General features: G+C 44.2%; 1 protein-coding gene across 2 annotated transcripts; it reads right to left on the reverse strand.

The window, feature by feature from the left end:
• Positions 1 to 1,997: 1,997 nt before the first annotated feature.
• On the reverse strand, positions 1,998 to 21,254 carry Plpbp (pyridoxal phosphate binding protein). Of its 2 annotated transcripts, none has more exons than XM_070016191.1 (8): positions 21,095 to 21,254; positions 17,058 to 17,165; positions 16,944 to 16,979; positions 16,169 to 16,244; positions 9,585 to 9,719; positions 6,728 to 6,870; positions 5,197 to 5,295; positions 1,998 to 3,496 (listed from the first exon to the last, which is right to left on the reverse strand). In XM_070016191.1, exons 1-8 carry the CDS (start codon positions 21,191 to 21,193, stop codon positions 3,365 to 3,367), a joined length of 828 nt encoding a protein of 275 aa, XP_069872292.1. In that variant the 5' UTR covers positions 21,194 to 21,254; the 3' UTR covers positions 1,998 to 3,364. The 2 variants fall into 2 exon arrangements, with proteins under 2 accessions (XP_069872292.1, XP_069872293.1); XM_070016192.1 differs by lacking the exon at positions 21,095 to 21,254 and adding an exon at positions 17,558 to 17,682.
• Positions 21,255 to 21,471: the final 217 nt, after the last annotated feature.

Below are 21,471 nucleotides of genomic sequence, written 5' to 3' on the forward strand. Positions count from 1 at the left end.
GAGTTCAAGCCCCACGGCCGACAAAAAAAAAAAAAAAAAAAAAAAGTAAGGCTGGGTGCCAATGGCACACACCTGTAATACAGGAGGCTGAGATCTGAAGGTCATGGTTCCAAGCCAGCCTAGGCTGGGAAGCTCCCTGAGACTGTAATCTTTAATTAACTACCCAAAGAAAGCTGGAAGTGGAGTTGTGGCTCAAGTACTAAGTGGAATGCTAGCCTTGAGGAAGAGATCTCAGGAATAGTTCTCAGGCCCTGAGTTCAAGTCCCAGGACACAAGAGAAGAGGAGAGAGGAGAGAGGGGGGGGGGAGAGGGAGAGGGGGAGAGGGAGAGGGAGAGGGAGAGGGAGAGGGAGAGGGAGAAAGAAAGAGAGAGAGGGAGAGAGAGAGAGAGAGAGAGAGAGAGAGAGAGAGAGAGAGAGAGAGAGAGAGAGAGAGATCTTAATAGCAGAGTACTTGCCTAGTATGAATTAGACACTGGGTTCTAGCTCTAAGGGGCATGGGGTAGAGGTGGCAGGTGATAAAAATCTTTGAGGAACCCCTGACCCAACCTTGATGTATTGTTGGTATGTGGGGTGTGAACACCCCAAACCTTTACAAGGCTGGCTTCAGGACAGACAAGGGCTACTGACAATATGGTTAGAAGTGGTTAGGCTGCTTGGGTGGGTCTGACCCAGGAGAGCATGTTGTCACTGAAGAAACTTGCCCTGGATGCTGTTACTGCATTCATGAAAATCTGGGCGTAACCCAACCAGCTGCCAATGGTGTATAAAATTGAGTCTGGCTCAATTTTCTATGAAAGATCTTGCCCAGCTGTGGATAAACTGTATATATACTCTGCTTCCCCTTTAATCTGGATTTGATTCAGCTCCCCTGACTTGTATCTTGTTCCTCATATCCAGGCACAAGCCAGAGATCTTTTTTTTTTTTTTTTTTTGCTTTGTTCCAAAGAGTTATACTAATATAGAGATGAGGAAGCTAAAGCTCCTAAGCCATCTGTAAAGTATGCTGTATTACTTGGAGAAAGTTATGTCCTCTCTGGCTTCCATTTCTGTCCATAAAAGGGGAATGGGACTAAATTACCAAAAGTACCTTCCAGGGCAAACTTCTGACCTGGGCCAACACTCACCAATCAGGTTGGCTAATGTTGCCATCTAGAGGCAATTCTAAAGCGTTCTTCAAGAGAAACTTAAAAAAAAATTTTTTTTTAGAATCTTCCTATGTAGCCCAAGCTGGCCTCAAACTTGAAATCTTCTGTGGTGCTAAGATTACAGGCATGCACCACCACACCATGCTAAGACTTCTCTTTTCTGCTGGGCTCTGGTGATTCATATGTGTAATTCTAGCCACTCAGAAGGCTGAGATCTGAGGACTGCAACTCAAAGCCAGCCTGAGAAAGGAAAGTGGGTGAGACTAGTATCTCCAATTAACTACCAAAAAAGTTGGAAGTGAAGCAGTGGCTCAAGTGGTAGAGCAAGCACAAAAGCTTAAGAATAATGCCAGCGCCGGTGGCTCACATCTGTAATCCTAGCTATTCTGGAGGCTGAGATCTGAGGATCACAGTTCAAAGCCAGCCCAGGCAGGAACGTCCATGAGACCCTTATCTCCAATAAAGTACCAGAAAACCGGAAGTGGTGCTGTGGCTCAAGTGGTAGAACGCTTGCTTTGAGCTGAAGAATTGAGAGCCCAGGCAAGCCCCACAACTGACCCAAAAAAAAAAAAAAAAAGTTCCCAGGTCCCAAGTTCAAGCCCCAGGACTGGCACAAAAAAACAAAACAACCACCCTCCCCCCCCAAAAAAAACCCCCCACCCAAACAAAACCCTTCACTTTTCTTACCCTTTAAGTCTCACAAACCCCTTTTCAATGATAGCATGATATATCCCATGGCACCTGTGACCCAGTGGTAGCCCTCCCAAAGCCAGGCTGCCATCCCAGAGAGGGAACCAGCTGCTGTTTACAGGCTCCAGTGCTCTTTTGGTATATTCAGTCATCACACCAGATCATAAAAAATAAATCTTTTAATTGCTTTGTACTTGGCACAGATGGTATCATTCAAACTCACATTTTTATTTAATGGGCTGAAATATCACACTGTAGCTTTGAAACAGCACAGGGTTATTTTACAAAATTACATTCAGCAGCAGCAATATGTTCTGAAAATTAATCCATAAAATTAAGATTGGGGGTTGAATAAACAAGGAAAAAACTGTCTAGAAAATAAACTGAAGCTATCTGTTGGGAATAGTTGAGAATTGTGCTTTGTTTTTTGACAATCTTGCTACTTTATGAATAACTGAGAACTGTAAAATCCTGGCATATGAATAGAGGGTAAGCTTTAATGTGTCTGGAAAGTGTACCCCTGGAAAGGAAAACACAAAGCAAGGCCTTGTTGAAACCATGTGCCCGTCTGAGGGGGATGAGATTCATTGGTCTTTGCTAAACATCACTAGGAAAGAATCACGGTGGAGAAATCTCATTCAATTCCCACTGCTATAGGTCCTAGAGGAAGCTCAAATCCGGTTGTAAAGAGTTGTCAGAAAGGCTTACCTCTTAATTACAAGTACTCCTGGAACTCCAGGACCACTATTACAACTGTCAGTGACACTTTACTAGTGACAATTTGTGTTTGGAGCCACTGCTTGAAGTTACCTGTATGACGGTTCCTAGCAAAGCATACCTTCCAGATATACTGTCTAGAGAAAACTAGGGACAGAAATCACCTTCTTCCAGAGCAGCAATGGCAATGGTTCAATGAAGAATTTCCTATTAAAGTGGGATGAGAAATGGCAAACCATCTGATTTCCCTGATTAGAGGCATCAGTGACCCAAGTTTTATCCGGGAAAAGGCATTCATGGATTGATTGGTACTCCTGGAAAGAATTCAGTATTGAACTTAATTCCTGGCTACTCTTTTGCAGAAGGGTCTGCATTTCTCAAATCTGATCCAAAACTACTGCTTGAAGTCAGCTTCTTATAGCAAAGACTAAGCACAAATGGTTTCTTTCCATCAGCACATGTGATCCTCAGCAGGACTGGGCTGGAACATGGGGTGTATCAAGATGGAAGCCTCGCTGGGTGCCGGTGGCTCACGCCTGTAATCCTAGCTACTCAGGAGGCTGAGATCTGAGGATTGAGGTTCAAAGCCAGCCCGGGCAGGAAAGTCTGTGGGAGTCTTATCTCCAATAAACCACTAGAAAACTGGAAGTGGTGCTGTGGCTCAAGCAGTAGAGCGCTCGCCTTGAGCTGAAGAGCACAGGGACAGTGCCCAAGCCCAGACTTCAAGCCCCATGACTGACAAAAAAAAAAAAAAAAAAAAAAGATGGAAGCCTAGGTTAGTGCATAGTTGGTCTTCTTAGCTGTCCTTAGCTCAGTGTTCCTGTGTTACCCCCACTGGGCCCTTTAAGTCTGCTGCGGTCTTGTCTGGAACAGGTTTCTTCGAGTAATCCCGCTCTCCAAAAATGGTGCTCCCTATTCGGACATTTGTAGATCCTACTTCAATCTGTGGGAAAGAGAAGAAAACATCAAGGACAGAGTTTAACAGTAAAATGTGCTACTGTGCCTCCTTTTCTGGCTTCCTAGAGACTGTTATAAAGAACAGTGGGGTGCTGGGAATGTGGCCTAGTGATAGTGTGTTTGCCTAGCATACATGAAGCCCTGAGTCCAGCACTATGGCTCAAGCAGTAGAGTGCTAGCCTTGAGCAAATGAAGTGCAGTCCTTGGAACAGGACTGCCTTAAAGTGGGTATTTGAGAAGCAGTAATTAATCCTTCGGTTGCCACAATGGGTTGGGGAATTTGATGGTATTGGGTGAGGACCAGGGATGTTGGATGTCTTGAGGTATGTGAGAAACAACTGCACAATAAAAGAGCTATTTTCGCAGCCCATTTGCCTTTCTAATGTGCTGGTTAGGCAAATGAAAACAACCTAATACTTATCTAAGCACACAAGCAAATGCCATGTTAGTTAGAAGCACAAATAATTTCAAATTATATAATATATACATTATATTATTATTTAACATAATTATTAATATATTACATATGGTATATATAGTCATCTGGAAGCAGAATGCAAATTTATACTTTAGAACTTTTTTTTTTTTTTTTTTGCTGGTCCTGGTGTTTATTCTGGGGCTGACCCTGAGCTTTTGTGCTCAAGACTAGCACTCCACCATGAGAGCCAAGGCTCTCAAGGAGTCTCCTGGACTTTCCTGCCTAGGCTGGCTTCAAATTGTGATCCTCAATCTTAGCCTTCTTGAGCAGCTAGGATTATAGGTATGAGCCACCTGTGTATGGCTGATTTTTAGAATTGTTATCAAGTTATTTACTATTTTAGAAACACATGTATATGAGTTGCCATCTTATTTATAGTTGTTCTATTTTTACTTTAGTTCTTTTTGTTTGGGGATCAGTTTCTCTCTCTCTATTTGTGGATCAAAACCTAGGACTTATTTTTTTTTTTGGGGGGGGGTCCGGTTGTGGGGCCTGAACTCTGGGCTTGGGTGCTGTCCCTCAGCTCTTCAGCTCAAGGCTAGCGCTCTACCACTTGAGCCATAGCGCCACTTCTGGCTTTTTTCTTTTTGCTTATGTGGTGCTGAGGAATCGAACCCAGGGCCTCTTGCATGCAAGGCAAGCACTCTACCACTGAGCCACCTTCCCAGCCCCAAAACCTATTACATCCTAAGCACACACTTTACCCTTGAGCTATAACCCCCCTACTAGCTTATAACTTAATTTCTTATTTTTCTCATTTTACTTTAGGTTATTTCCTTTAAGGGAATTATACTGAGTTATAATTTCTGTAAAATACACTCCAAAAAAGCAAAGGCATGAAGAAGAGGAAACACTGGAATAGTAGAACCACTGCAACTGGGTACTCTGTTGCTTTGCTTAGAACCTTACAATGGAGCCGGGCGCTGGTGGCTCACACCTGTAATACTAGCTACTCAGGAGGCTGAGATCTGAGGATCACGGTTCAAAGCCAGCCCGGGCAGGAGAGACCGTGAGACTCCTATCTCCAATAAACCACCAGAAAACCGGAAGTGGCGCTGTAGCTCAAGTGGTAGAGCACTCGCCTTGAGCTGAAGAGCTGAGGGACAGCGCCCAGGCCCAGAGTTCAAGCCCCATGACCGACAAAAAAAAAACAAAAACAAAAAAGAAACCTTACAATGGAGGTTGAGGACACCAGGAAGCATACTTACTGCATGCTGGAAGTCACCGGACATGCCCATGCTCAGTTCAACCTGGTCAGCAGGGATGCTCAGTTTTTTACACAGCTCCTTTCGCAGGGACAGTAATACCTGACAGAAAAACAAATGTGAGAGTGTTCTACTCCTGCTGTCTCCAATTGTGTCTAACAATGGCCAGATCTGCTGGGCAAGGTAACACAAGTCTGAATTCCTAGTACTTGGGAGGCAGAGATAGAAGAATCTTGACTTTTTTTTTTTGGTCAGTCATAGGGCTTGAACTCAGGGCCTGAGTGCTGTCCCTGAGCTCTTTCTGCTCAAGGCTAATAGTCTACCACTTTGAGCCACATAATTGCTTCTGGTTTTCTAGTGGTTAATTGGAGATAACAGTCTCATGGATTTTCCTGTCTGGGCTGGGTTTGAACTGGGATTCTCAGATCTCAGCCTCCTTAGTAACTAGACTTACAGGTATGAGCTATTAGCACCAGACAGGAATCTTGACTTTTAATTTTTTTTTAATTTAATTTAATTTTATTTGTGAACATACTGTACAGAGGAGTTACAATTACATGGGCAGGATAATGCGTACATTTCTTACCAAGCATTGCAGCTTCCTCCTTTGTTTACCCTTCACATCCCTTCCCAGCCTCCCCCCTCCCCCCCAATCCCAATCCTTCTCCTTCCCCCCCCCCCCTACACCGACAACGAGCTTGACTTTTAATTTTGTCTGGGTAACAGATCAAGACCCTGTTTCAAATCTCTCCTACCACAAAACAAAAACAACCAACAAAAAAAGAAAGCAAATGGTCAGATCTGAACTTCTCTAAAGATTGTTTTTTGATTCTTTTATGATTCTGAGGCCTGTTAAAACTGCTAGAAGTGCTGGGTGCTGAAGGCTCACGCCTGTAAATCCTAGCTACTCAGGAGGCTGAGATCTGAGGATAGAGGTTCAAAGCCAGCCAGGGAAAAAAAGTCCACGAGACTCTTCATCTCCAATTAACCACCAGAAAACTGGAAATGGTGCTGTGGCTCAAGTGGTAGAGCGCTAGCCTAACCACTGAGGGACAGTGCCTAGGCCCAGAGTTCAAGCCTCACAATGGACAACAAAACAACAAAACAACAATAACAAAAATTGCTAGAAGTTATTATATGGGCTTTAAGCTTTTAGTTTCCTCAGCTTTCAAGAAAACTATCAGGGCTGGGGTGTATCAGTGATAGAATGCTTGTCTAGTGGCTCTAGGTTATATCTTCAGCACTGAAACCAAAATCAAACAACAAAAAGAACACTAAAACAAAACAATCCAACTACAAAATAAAACTACAAGCATTAGGGGGGAAGGGCTCATTATTTTTAAGAATGTAGCCATTTAGCCACAAGTTGAACTACTTCTGGGATGTCTCTAAACTTACTACAGTATTCCACTGTGACACTTCTGTTCCACTGTGGATGCGGGGTATCAAACCAGGATCCCACACATGCAAAAACATATGCTCTATGAGCTGCAGTATGCTTTCACACATGAGCATCATCCCCAGCTCCTGGTACCTGAAAGTCTGGGTTTGGTCCTTGACTAAGGTCATGCCCAAAGCTTCCTATGGTCATCAGCCCCACAAATTCCAGGTTGGGGCACTTGGCATTGATGTGTTCCACCACTGCTATCATCTCAGCAGGCAGAAGGCCATGTTTACCTTCACAAAAGAGACAGAAGATGCATTTGGAGGTGAGTCCTAAAGAGCCAGAGGAAGGTACCATTCTCTTCTCTTCCCTGTAGCAGAAGTGATACAGATGAATATCTTATGAAATAACCTACCCTCAAGTCTTTTGTTTTTGGTGCTGGTCTTGGGACTTGACCTATGGATCTGGGCACTGTCCCTGAGCATGTATATTCAACGCTAGCACTCTACCACTTGAGCCACACCTCAGCTTCTGGCTTTTTGGTACTTAATTGGAGGTAAGAATCACATTTTCCTGCCTAGCTGGCTTGGAACAATGCTCTCAGATCTTAGCCTCCTTTGTAGCTAGGATTATAGGCGTGAGCACCCAGTTTGTCTTTTGTATTAGAGTTCCTCAGTGTTGTTCCCCTTCAGGTTCAGCTCTGAACTTCTCAAGGAAAAAGATGTAAATTTCATTCTCTTCACTACATCCCAGGATGATAACTTTTTATTTATTTTTGGTGGTGCTTCTTATATTCTTGGTAAGTGTTCTACTCCTGAGCTACACTGCTGGCCTTTCTCAGGATTTTAGCTGAGACAGCAAAGAGAGGGAATAGAAAAAAATAATCTAACATTTCTTGGGACACCAGAAGAATCACACAGCCAAAATCCCAGATAAACCTGATAACTATCTTTCTACATTTGATAGCTGTGGTTTTATTGATGTATTAACAATAGAACTATCTTGAATAGTTCTATTTAAAAGGCTTAACAACGGAAGGAAGTTATTTATGACCATTCACTTCCATACTAAGTTGGGGTGATTCACAGCTACTTGTCAAGGAATGATGTAATAAAGTTGACATAGAATCAATCTGAGAATTGCCTATGTAACAATGTTATGTAGCATGTGTATACAGTACAATGGTAACTGTTGAAATCCAAGTCTGAAGAGTTTTTCATTTAATATAATAATAGCTGTAGGAGTAAGTTTTCCTACAAGCCCCATTCTAAAGATGAAGAAACTGTGACACAGGGAGGCTAAGTGCCTTTCTAAGGTCAAATAAACTGCAACTGCAGAAGTGATATTTGAATGCAGGTAGCTTGACTCCAAGGCATATCTGGAAACAGATGCCTATACTGTGCCCCTTCATGCTAAGACTCAATGAATATAGTTGCCTGGATGGCTGTAAGCAAATGCATGATATTCAAACATTTCTTTTCTTTCTTTTTTTGTGCTGGTCTTGGGGCTTGAACTCATGTCCTGTGAACTGACTGCCCTGTAGCTTTTCCACTCAAGACTAGCATCTCTCCTTTGAGCCACAGCTCTACTTCTGGCTTTTTGGTAGTTCAAGATGTCTTTCATGGACTTTTCCTTCCAGGGACAGCTTTCAATCTAGATCCTCAGATCTCACCCTCCTGAATGGCTAGGATTACAAGTGTGAGACATCAGCTCAAACATTTATTTTTATTTTTTGCCAGTCCTGGGCTTGAACTCAGGACCTGGGCACTGTCCCTGAGCTTCTTTTGCTCAAGGCTAGCACTCTGCCACTTGAGCCACAGCACCACTTCTGGCCTTTTCTGTATATGTGGTATTGAGGAATTGAACTTAGGACTTCATGCATGCTAGACAAGCACTCTACCACTAAGCCACTTTCCCAGCTGTCAAATGTTTATTCGTAATAGAAATCTAACAAGTAAGATGTTTAAGGTTCTGTGTTGCTAGCTCTGCTTGCATCACCACATCCAATCCTCACCTCACCCTCTGCCATGGGTATAATTAGGCCATTGCCATACAAGCAAGGTACAGAGAGGATAGGTCACTGACCCAAAGTTCCAAAGCTCAAAATAAGTATAGCTCAAGCCCTGCTTATCTGATATCAAAGGCCATACTTTTCCCTGTTGAGTGTTAACCCAATCCTCCTGACAGTCTCTGACTTGTGCTCAGCTTTCCCTTTGTGTGTGTGTGTGTGTGTGTGTTAGTATTGGAGCTTGAACTTAAGGCTCTTGTCCCTTAGCTTTTTCTCTCAAGGCTAGCACTCTAACACTTGAGCCATAGCTCCATGATCCTTAGCATTCAGCCTTCTGAGTAGCTAGGATTATAGGCACGAGCCACTGGTACCTCTTTTGTTTTTCTTTTCTTTTCTTTTTGGTTGTGGGGCTTGAATTTGAACTCTGGGCTTTAGCACTGTCCCTGCGCTCTTCAGCTCAAGGGGAGTGCTCTACCGCTTGAGCCACAGCGCCACTTTCGGTTTTCTAGTGGTTTATTGGAGATGAGTCTCACAGACTTTCCTGCCTGCGCTGGCTTCGAACCTCAATCCTCAGATCTCAGCCTCCTGAATAGTTAGGATTACAGGCGTGAGCTACTGGCGCCCGGCTTTTTCTCAAGTGTTGAATTACAGGAATATATCACCATACCCAGCTTGACAAAGTATTTTTTCTTATACATGCATGCATTTTTTTAATACATGTAACTATAAATCCTTTGAGGAGTGGTGACCTTTGGGAATTTTTAGGAGATCAAAGACATAATCCCTTCTGATTCTTCCTCTCTTCCACAAATTAAGACATAACACACATGGTGTATTAAAGAATTATGCATAGACTGGCTTCATGTCATTACACTTCTAGATCATACATGAAACAATGAGTTTCTATAGTCCTATCCCCAGACAGTAATGCTCACCATTCTCTCTGCATTTTAGCTACCCTAAGGGAAGAAACCCTGCAATTCAGATCTGGTAACTTACTCTCTTCTCCACTGGTATTAATCTGGACCATAACTTTTAACCTTTCTGGAGAACTTTTTTTCTGCCAGGAGCTGTTCACTTTATCTGCCAACTTCACAGAATCCACTGTTTCCAGCATGAACAGGTTGGGGACAGCTGTAATGAGAAAGAGGTGGGAGATTCTTTATTTAACCTACTGCAGCAGGCACATGCAATAAATCTTTGAGGTGGTAGAAGAAAAAATATCCCTGAAAAAGAACAACAGTTAAATCTTAGTTCCATTAAGCACACAAATATGAGAGTTTTGCTAAACTCAAGTTCAAAGGTTAAACCATCTTGTTTTATCAGCAAAGTAAATACCAACATACTATAGTCAGACAGCATAGGTACCCAGGTGCTTCAAGAAGCTGGTAATTAAAGAGATTGTGAATAGTAGGCTTGATCTAATTATGTATCAGTTCAAACTGAGAAATGGCAAGATGACAATGACCATGTTCTAAAGTTTCTGCAACAGGTCCTTTGAAAAGGAGTGAAAACAGAATGACCCACATAGGAAGCAAAGATGCAATTACCAATGATGAAGTTTCAATCTTGCCTCAGATAAAAGAGTGATGGTGGCAGAGGCAAGCCTGCACAACTTATTTTTTACTGAACACTGAAATCTTTTGAGAGTATGCTAATGATTCCCTTTCACTTTCTCTTTTCCTTCCTTCCTGTGATGGGGATTGAACTCAGGGCTTTGTGTATACAGGAAGGTGTTTTACCACTGACCTTTTTCTTTTTTTCTTCTTTGAGACAGGGCCTTGTATGTTGAATAGGATGGCCTTCATCTTAACGATTTTTTTTTTTGGTCAGTCATGGGGCTTGAAATCTGGGCTTGGGTGCTGTCTCTGAGTTTTTCAGCTCAAGGTAAGCACTCTACCACTTGAGCCACAGTGCCACTTCCGGTTTTCTGGTAGTTAACTGGAGATAAGAGTCTCATGGACTTTCCTGCCTTGACTGGCTCTGAACCGTGATCCTCAGATCTCAGCCTCCTGAGTCGTTAGGATTACAGGCATGAGCCACTGACACCTGCTTGACCTTAATGATTTTCTTGCGTGAGTATACTTAGCAGCTGCCACTACAGGTAAGTGTCACTGTCCCCAGCCAACATTATTTCTTTGCAGTCTTCACCACAGTTCATGAAACATTATTATCTCCATATAGTAGGGAAAACAGAGGTGCTGAGATCTGATCCAAGCATATTGACTATATTTTTTGTTGTTGTTGTGCTAGTGATCAAACCCAGGCCCCTGCAAATGATAAACCAGGACTCTATCACTGAGCTATATCCTCCAAGACAGACCCAACCATCTTAAAATCTTTCTGGATAGATATAGAAATGCTGACTTATTCAAAACACTAAACTAGGTGCTGGTGGCTCATGCCTGTAATCTAACCAAATGGAAGCTGAGCTATGAAGATCCCAATTTGAGGCCAGTCCAGGCAGGAACATCCATGACTTTTATCTCCAATTAACCCCCCCTCCCCAACGAAGCCAAAAGTGGAGGTATGGTTTAAGTGACAGAATGTCAGCCTTGATCGAAAATGGTAAGCATGAACATAGGTCTTGAGTTCAAGCCCCAGTATAGGCACAAAAAGAAAAACAAAAACACTAGATGTTGGCCATTTTTCTTTTTTTAGAAATCTGATTAATAAGAAATGGAATTCATTGGGGCTGGGAAGGTGGCTCAGTGGTAAAAAATGCTTGCCTTGCATGGACAAGGCTCTGGTTTCAATTTTTCAGCACCATATAAGCAGAAAAAGCCAGAAGTGGTGCTGTGGCTCAAATGGTAGCGCTAGCCTTGAGCTGAAGAGCTGAGGGACAGCACACAGGCCCAGAGTGCAGGTCCCACAACTGACAAAAAGAGAAATGGAATTTATTATTTTATATTGGTCTAGATTAAAACACTTTTGGTTTAGTTACTGATCTTTTGTATTTTTCCTCTTTGTAAAATGCCTGTTAATTCTTATGTATTTCTTATAAATAATATAAAGATTGTTTTTATATATGTTTTGGACAGTAATGTTTCCTCCATTTCAAAGTATTACATCCCATTCAATCTGAACTTATATTTAGCATTGACATATAGAAACTTAATTTCTGTTTAATCAAATTTGCTGTTTTTAGTCCCTAAATTTTTTTTTCTTTGGTTGGTTGTGGGGCTTGAACTCTGGGCTTGGGGGCTGTCCTTGCGCTCTTCAAGGTGAGTGCTCTACCACTTGAGCCACAGCCCCACTTCCAGTTTTCTAGTGGTTTATTGGAGATAAGAGTCTCAGGGAGGCTGGGAAGTTGGCTCAGTGGTAGAGTGCTTGCCTTGCAAGCCTAAGGCCCTAGGTTTGATTCCTCAGCACCACATAAGCAAAAAGAAAAAAGCCAGAAGTGGCGCTGTGGCTCAAGTGGTAGAGGGCTAGCCTTGAGCTGAAGAGCTGAGGGACAGCGCCCAGGCCCAGAGTACAGGTCCCACGACTGAACCAAAAATAATTATTAAAAAAAAGAAAAAGAAGAGTCTCATGGACTTTTCCTGCCTGGGCTGGCTTTGAACTGAGATCCTCAGATCTCATCCCCTGAGCAGCTAGGATTACAGGCGTGAGCCACTGGTGTCTGGCTTAGTTCCTTGATTTTTGTCCTGCTTAGAAAGGCTTTTTCCTAAGTCTCAGAAAATTAAGTACTTTCCTCTATTTGTAATATTTTTACTTTTTTTTTTTTTTTTTTGCCAGTCCTGGGGCTTGAATTCAGAGACTGGGCAATGTCCCTGAGCTTCTTTTGCTCAAGGCTAGCACTCTACCATTTGAGTCACAGCACCACTTCCCGCCTTTTGTGCTTATGTAGTAGTAAGGAATTGAGCCCACGGCTTCATGAATGCTAGGCAATCACTCTACCACTAAGCCATATTCCCAGACCAGTTTACAGTTTTTATTTCAAATTAAGAATATAAATTCCTGCCAGGCGGCAGTGGCTCATGCTACTCATGAGACTTAGATCTGAGGATCACAGTTTAAAGCCAGCCCAGGCAGGAAAGTCCCTGAGACTCTTATCTCCAAAACCGGAAGTGGCACTGTGGCTCAAGTGGTAGAGTGCTAGCCTTGAGCTGAAGAACTCAGGGGAAAGAGCCAGACTCGAGTTCAAGCCCCCTGACCCCCCTCCCCCAAAAAAGGTGTATGTATATATGCATGTATATTGTGTGTGTGTGTATAAAGTTCCTTCACACCCAACATGAAGTATCTTTTAATAATACATTATATATCTCCCAGATAAGACACAGTATAGAAATCAGATTTTCCCTTTTCGTTTTAAAAATACTAGTACTGGGGTTTAAGTTCAGGACCTTGTCCTTACTACTCAGGTGCTTTACCACTTGAGCCATACTTCTAAGCCTTTTTTTTTGTGCTTTAGTTTTTAGGTGGGTCTCACTTTTTACATAGGGCTTCAGACTTTGATCCTCTTACCTATGACCTACTGTACATTTGTGATGACAAGTGCATGCTACCAAGCCTGGCTTATTTTATTGAGATAAGGTCTTAATAATTTTTTTTTTTTTTTTGTCGGTCATGGGGCTTGAACTCCAGGCCTGGGCGCTGTCCCTCAGCTCTTCAGCTCAAGGCGAGCGCTCTACCACTTGAGCTACAGCGCCACTTCCGGTTTTCTGGTGGTTTATTGGAGATAGGAGTCTCATGGTCTCTCCTGCCCGGGCTGGCTTTGAACCGCGATCCTCAGATCTCAGCCTCCTGAGTAGCTAGGATTACAGGCGTGAGCCACCAGCGCCCGGCTGGTCTTAATAATTTTTGTCTGGCCTAGCCTTGAATAATAGTCCTCCCAATCTCTACTTCCTGAAGTTATAGGTATGAGCCACCTTGACTAGCTGTCTAATAACCAAATGGATAAAATATATGACATCCATATAAAAGAATGGCTTATCAGAACTAGATATCATGCAATAAAAATGATCTGAGAGATGGGAAACAGATGAGGTGAGCTTCTACAACTGCCCCAGCTTACTGCCTGAGTGTTCTAGAATATGATGCTAGGGAAACACATGCAGAGTGTAGTAAACTCCTGGTTGAGGACATGGAGCTGAGCATATGGAAAGACTTAGGCAGCCAGAATTCACCTGTCAGGATGTGGAAGAGGAGAGACCTGCCCAGAGAGAACCCAGTGATCTATCTGCACTAGGCTACTTCAAGTATTCAGCTGGGTATTAGTCACCGTGTGCATGTGAGGAAAAGATTTGTAAATCATGTGTTTTTGTTTTTGGCTGGTCCTGGGGCTTGAACTCAAGGCCTGGACACTGTCCCCGAGCTTCTTTTGCTCAAGGCTAGCACTTTACCACTTGAGCCACAGTGCCACTTCTGGCCTTTTCTGTTTATACAGTACTGAGGAATCCAACCCAGGACTTCATGCATGATAGGCAAGCACTTTACCACGAAGCCACATTCCCAGCGCAAAAAAACTTTCTTTTTGAGAGAAATAAGTTCAGTTAATCAAGATCTCTATGGTGTCATGTTGTTAAATCTTACTGTAGAAAACTATTAATACTATTTTTTGTGTTGCTGGAGAATTAAATCTAGGGCCTCTATAATCCTAGACAAGTGCTCTAACAGAGCCACACCCTCATTCACTTGTAGTCAATTCCTAGTTTTACTTTACACCTTTTTATTTACTGTACATATATATATATACGTATGCATATATATGTATATATATATATACACACACACACACACACACACACACACACACACACACATGTACATGTATATTATTTTGCTAGTCCTGGGGTTTGAACTCAGGGCCTGGGCATTGTCCCTGGGCATTTTTCTCAAGGCTAGCACTCTACCACCTGATCCATAATGCCACTTCCAGCTTTTTCTGTTTATGTGGCACTGAGGAATCGAACCCTGGCTTCATGCATACTAGGCAAGCGCTCTACCACTAAGTCACATTCCCAGCCTTATTTATTTTTTATTTATTTATTTATTTTTGGTCCGATCATGGGGCCTGGACTCTGGGGCTGGGCGCTGTCCCTCAGCCCTTCAGCTCAAGGCTAGCACTCTACCACTTGAGCCACAGTGCCACTTCTGGCTTTTTATTTTCTGCTTATGTGGTGCTGAGGAATCGAACCCAGGGCCTCATGCATGCAAGGCAAGCACTCTACCACTGAGCCACCTTCCCAGCCCCTATTTATTGTATTTTATCAAGCAAAACCTCACAACACAAATAGTGAGTTGGTGTGTTGTAAAAGCTGCTCTATTTTTTGCTAGAATGGGGGCTTGAACTCTGGCCCCATGGCTGGCACTCTTACCACTTAGAGAACACACCTCCAGTCATGCATTTTGTTGGTTAACTGGAGATAAAGTCTTGAGGACTTTTCTGCCTTGTGTGGCTTCAAATCTCAACCCTCCAATCTCAACCTGCTGAGTAGCTAGGATTATAAGTGCCTGGCTGAAGCTATTCTCTCTTATGTAGAAGGTGGTATAAGTCATATAACAGAGTAGGCTTTTTAAAAAATATTTTTTATTTATCAATTGGTAAAGATTTGGATTGTTTGATTCTTGGCTATTGTTCATAATGCTAATAGGTTCAAGTTTTTAATTAAAATTATTAACATATGAGTTCTACAAAGGGGTTTCATTGAGATATTTCCACAACATATACAATATATCCTAATTAAAGTTGCCCAGTCTATGGCTTTCCCTTACTCAATTCCCCATTTCTTTTTTATTTGTTCTGTGTGCCTATCCTGGGGCTTAAATTCAGGGCCAGAGCGCTGTCTTTATTTTTTGTGTCTTTATTTTTAATTAGAGATAAGAGTTCCAACTATGGGCTGGGAAGGTGGCTCAGTGGTAGAGCACTTGCCTTGCATGCTTGAGGCCCTGGGTTCGATTCCTCAGTACCACATAAGAAAAAAGCTGGAGGTGGCGCTGTGGCTCAAGTAGTAGAGTGCTAGCCTTGAGCTGAAGAGCTGAGGGACAGCGCCCAGGCCCAGAGTTCAGGCCCCATGACCAGACCCAAAAAAAAAAAAAAAAAAAAAAAAAGAGTTTCAATTATTTTCCTGCTAGGGCTGGCTTTGAACTTTGAACCTAAGATCTCAGCCTCCTGCATAGTTAGGATTATAGGTGTGAGCCACTAGCATCTAGCTCTACTCTCCATTTCTTCCCCCACTCCCTTTTTATTTTGCTAGTCCTGGGATTTGAACGCAGGGCTTAGGCACTGTCCCTGCCCAATTCAGCTCAAGGCCAGTGCTCTACTGCTTGAGCCACAACGCCACTTCCGGTTTTCTGGTAGTTTATTGGAGATAAGAGTCTCACAGACTTTCTTGCCCGGGCTGGCTTTGAACCGAGATCCTCAGATCTCAGCCTCCTGAATAGCTAGGATTACATGCGTGAGCCACCAGTGCCTGGCCCACACTCCATTTCTTAAAACAGTCTCAACAAGATTTTCTGTTCTACTTTCAAAGATATAAATAAACTATTTCAACATATTCATCCTCATTCACCCTGTTAGCCCTCTGCTGCCAACAGAGTCTATGACAGAGCAGTTCTGCCTTCATACAGTTTTATCTTACCCATCAATTTGTTGACATTTTGTTTCTGTAAGTGGCCAATGAAGTGCCATTTGATCTCAGGACATGAAGATAGAATCTGAAGAGAAAAAGGTAATTATGTTTGACTCAGACTTTATGTAAGACTTGATGGTCAAAATCCTTGCACAGTCCTGGGAACCTTACATACAGTTAAATATAGACTCTCTTAGTGTAATAAAATTAGTCTCCTGATGAGGCAAAAGGATCATCAGAGAAAAACTTAAGGCGTCTACTCCGTTTCCCATCAGTCTCTCCATTTCCCAGATACAACTCATCAAGAATGGAGAGATTCAAGGGTTCAAATCTCACAAGATTTTAGGAAGCCTCTAAAATCACCATTTCCAAACAGCCACAAAAGAGAAAGTTACAGTCTGAATAAAGATAGACAACTGATGGGCTGGGAATGTGGCTTAGTGGTAGAGTGCTTGCCTAGCATGCATAAAGCCCTGGGTTTGATTCCTCAGTACCACATATATAGAAAAAGCCGGAAGTGGTACTGTGGCTCAAATTGTAGAGTGTTAGCTTTGAGCAAAAGAAGCTCAGGGACACTGCTCAAGTCCTGAGTTCAAGCCCCAGGACTGGCAAAAAATAAAATAAAGATAGACAACTGAGAATTATTTGGGGCTCAAGGGTAAAGTGGACATTTCAACTCCCAAGCCAATGTCTTCCTCTAAAACTCCACCATCAACAAAGGTTTAATTTTCAATCAAAAAGCCATGATTTACATACAAATGAAGGCATTCTGATGTCTACTTACTTTAGGATTTGATGCTTTTTCTAGTAGCTCCTGCACCTAAAGGATAAAAGCAGAATAAGTCAGAAGCTTGTTAACAATGGCACTTCCAAAGGCTCTTTGGGAAAGGGTTCTTACATAGTTCTCTCCAAAAGTACGCTGGCCATGATTGTAAGCCTCAATCACCATGTCTGCAGGTTTGGTTTTGCTGACTGCTACAAGCCGGGGTTGGATAGCTGGGAGATCCTGTCAAGAGGTAAAGAGCCACATAGGTGAATGTTTGAGAATATCCTAAGTCCAGTAGGATACATTCTGTAAAACAGACTGCAAGAAAGCTGGACGCTGGTGACTCGTGCCTGTAATCCTAGCTAATCAGGAGGCTGAGATCTCAGGATCATAGTTCAGCCAGCCTGGACAGGAAAGCCAGTGAGACTCTTATCTCCAATTAACCACCAGAAAACCTGAAGTGGCGCTGTGGCTCAAGTGGTAGAGTGCTCGCCTTGAGCTGAGAGCAAGGGATAGCTCCCAGGCAAAGTTCAAGCCCCACGACCGACAAAACCAAAAACCAAACAGACTACAAGAGATCAACCTCAAAGGGTGGAAGCAAATGCCTTATATTCAACCTAATGTTAAATTACCTTATTAACAGAAGACATTTCTTTCTCTGGAGTGCTGAGCAAGTTAAGAAAGGATTTTCTTGAGGTGTAGTCTTTGATCAACTTTATCAGCATCACCAGGTTCCCAAGGAGTTGTGATGAATTGACTGGAGAACAAGAATCTTTTTTCTTTTGGCTTACAATGTTGAGCATGGAATCCAGGGCCTCATTCAAGCTAGATACTCTACCCTAGTCTTATGAATCTCCTTTTTGTTTTTTTTTTGTGTCAATCTTGGGGCTTGAACTCAGTGCCCTGGCTCTATCCCAGTGATCTACCACCTAAGCCATAGCTTCACTTCTATCTTTTTAGTGGTTAATTGGAGATGAAAGTCTCAAGAACTTTCCTGTCAGGTTCAAATGGTGATCCTCAGATTGTATCCTGAGCAGCTAGGATTATAGGTATGAGCCACTAGCACTCAGCTGAGAATTGTGTGTGTGTGTGAGAGAGAGTTGTGGGGCTTGAACTCTAGGCCTAGGCACTATCCCTCAGCTCTTCAGCTCAAGATGAGCACTCTACCATTTGAGTGATAGCGCCACTTGTTTCCTGGTGGTTAACTGGAGAGCAGAGTGTCACAGACATTCCTGCCTGGGCTGGCTCTGAACCACAATCCTCAGATCTCAGCCTCCTGAGTAGCTAGGATTATAGGCGTGAGCCACTGGCATCTGGCGAATTTCTTTTTTGGTCAGTCCTGGGGCTTGAACTCTGGGCCTGGGCGCTATCCCTGTGCTCTTCAGTTCAAGGCGAGTGTTCTACCGGTTGAGCCACAGCTCCACTTCCAGTTTTCTAGTGGTTAATTGGAGGTAAGAGTCTCACGGACTTTCCTGCCCGGGCTGGCTTTGAACTGTGATCCTCAGATCTCAACCTCCTGAGTAGCTAGGATTACAGGTGTGAGCCACAGCATCTAGCTAGTCTTGTGTAATGTTTTTCCAGTCCTGGGGCTTGAACTCGGGGCCTGGGCACTGTCCAGCGCCCAGCCAGAATTTCTTTTTAATAAGTGATTCTCAAGATGATTCTCCCAAATACCAATTCTGGAGATAAAATCAGTTCATGGGCAGGGGTATGACTCAATGGTATATGGCTTGCTAAGCTGGGCAAGCCTGAGCTCTGGTTCTGATCCTAACACTTCAACAAAACAAAAAAACTATCACTCAGATTAGCACTTTTGGCTTTTAAAACCCCAGTCAGCTTTGGTGACTCTAGTCTCTTGTAATTTTTCATTTTTTAATGTTGTTGGTTGTATGGCTTGAACTCAGGACCCGGGCACTATCCCTGAACTATTCTGCTCAAGGCAAGTTCTCTACCACTATAAGGCACAGCACCACCTTGTTTTCTGGTGGTTAACTGGGTAAGAGTCTCACCAAGTTTTCTGCCCAGGCTGGCTTTGAACTGTGATTCTCAGATCTCAGCTTCCTGAGTAGCTACAATTACAGGTGTGAGCCACAGCATCTAGCTAGTCTTGTGTAATGTTTTTCCAGTCCTGGGGCTTGAACTCGGGGCCTGGGCACTGTCCCTGAGCTTCCCTGAGCTTCTTTTGTTCAAGACTAGCATCACTTGAGCCACAGTGCCACTTCCAGCTTTTTCTGTATATGTGGTACTGAGGAATAGAACCCAGGGCTTCATGCATGCTAGGCAAGCACTCTACCGCTAAACCACATTCCCAGCCTTGGTGTAATTTGTTTTATTGTTTTTGTTTTTGTTGGTTGTAGGGTTTGAACTCAAGGCCTGGGCACTGTCTTTGAATTCTTTTGCTCTACCACTTTCAGCCACAGCTCCACTTCTGGTTTTCTGATAGTTTATTGGAGATAAGAGTCTCACAGACTTTTTTGCCTCTTCTGTCTCTGAACCACAATCCTCAGATCTCAGCCTCCTGAGTAGCTAGCCAGGCTTACAGGTGTGAGCCACCAGTGCCTGCCTCTTGTGTAATTTTTAATGTTGCCTTCATTTACTCTGAAAGTAGCCTAAATAGGCTAATAAATACACTGTTCAATCTGTGACTCAATCAACTGATGACTGTGACATAATCAGACCTATATCTAACCTCTCCCAGTAGCCATTATCTAAAAGGCAAATTTCCATGCACTCAGCTGCAGCCAAATGTACTGGGAGGTAACAAAAGACTCCTTAAACAGTTCATTTTTCCCACTGCCCCTCACCCCTACTCATTGTGGTTTTCATGGAACCACAGCATGTTCAAGGGCCTGAAAAAGTTAGGAACATTAGTACATAGTATCCTCTTGCTTGCTACTGTGGGAGGGGCTGTGTCTTCAATCTCTTATGAGACCATGTCATAATTTCTAGGATTATGTACATGAATTGATGGCTTCCAGAGAGAAAGTGGAACATGCAGTTGGGCTGGGCACTCCCAGAATGCACCTAACAGACTTTCCCATACCAATATGTATTAGAGGAATCCCTAGGCTTTCCTTGGAGAATCACTGAGGATCACAGAACAGTAAGGCCAGAAGAAAGCTAAGAACTTTCAGAGTCCATCCTACTGCATGTACAGATGAGGAAACTGAGGACCAGTATAGTTAAGTGACTTATTCAAAGCAACATGTAAAAGCAGTTAAGTAAAGACTAATTAGGGGGCGGAAGGTGGCTCAGTGGTAGAGTGCTTGCCTTGCATGCATGAGGCCTTGGGTCCGATTCCTCAGCACCACATAAGTAGAAAAAGCCAGAAGTGGCATTGTGGCTCAAGTGGTAGAGTGCTAGCCTTGAGCTGAAGAGCTGAGGGACAGTGACCAGGCCCAGAGTTCAGACCCCATGACCTACCCCCCCCAACCCCCCCCCAAAAAAACTAGGTCTTCACTCTTCAGAACAGCATTTTAAGTTCATAAATGCTTGCTCAGAAGATTTTTTTTTAACCTTTCCTGTTTAGGGCTGTCTCATTTCACTCTATTCACCTTAGCTTGCCTGGAGATGAGTTGACCTCTGGACTTTGGGTCTAATCAAAGTTCAAGAGGAGACAAAATATATACAGAAGAAAAAGGGAAAAAAAAAATCTCCCCTGAAACAGCTTGTTGATAGACATCTGACAGCTCCTGGCTACTCCAAACGCCCAAGTGCAGCTTTGTCGCCTATAAAATCAGGTCAATCCGTGCCCACGTTGGCCAAGGGTGGAAGTGACTGTCAGACGCTGACCCACACGCGATCGTGGGAGGGTCTGGCTCCTTCTCGTGTTTCTGCTATCAGACGCTCCCGGTGCGGCCTGTGGGTTGGGGGCGGCTGGCTCTCATGGGGGCCACCAAGACCCCTACACCGAGCGACAGGAAACGGCCCGACGCGACGGTCCCCCGCGGGACAACCCCGCCAACCTCGGGGCAGCCGAGCAGGCTGAGCGCGCGGTCGCGAGGAAACCCCACCGCGGCCGACGCCGCGCCGCAGCCCCGGCCCACGCCCGGCCAGCTGGCCCCGCCCCTCGGGGAGACCCCGGCGCGTCACCGTGACGACCGGGGGCGGCGCGGGGTCCCCCTCCGCAGGGCGGCCCCCCGCTCTCCCAGCGCGGTCCCCTTCCTCACCTGCGGCCGCCGCGCCACGGCCTCCTGGAGGCGCTCATTCACGGTCCTCAGCGCGAGCCCCACTCCCAGTTCGGCGGACATCCTGCCAGCTCTCCACATTCTCCGGGGAGCGACACAGAGCGCCGCCCCCCCCAACCCCAACCTTCCGCACCCGCGGCGGAGCCCACCTTCCGGTCCCGCCCCCTCACGAACTGACGACCAATCGCAGCTCAGAATCAAGTTGACTTATTCAATCCATCGCGGACAGCGCAGGGCGGGCACGAAGCCAGCGGACCGCCCTCGGCGGCCATCTTAGGGGGCCCGTGGGGCCCGCTGCGGGCGTTGTGGGGACGGTCGGGCTCCCTGCGGGGTCGGAGCGCCCCTGGTGCGGTGTCTAC

Source organism: Dipodomys merriami, unplaced genomic scaffold, assembly GCF_024711535.1.
Source record: "Dipodomys merriami isolate MVZ:Mamm:240054 unplaced genomic scaffold, mDipMer1.0.p SCAF_12, whole genome shotgun sequence".
NCBI classification, from domain to species: Eukaryota; Metazoa; Chordata; class Mammalia; order Rodentia; family Heteromyidae; genus Dipodomys; species Dipodomys merriami.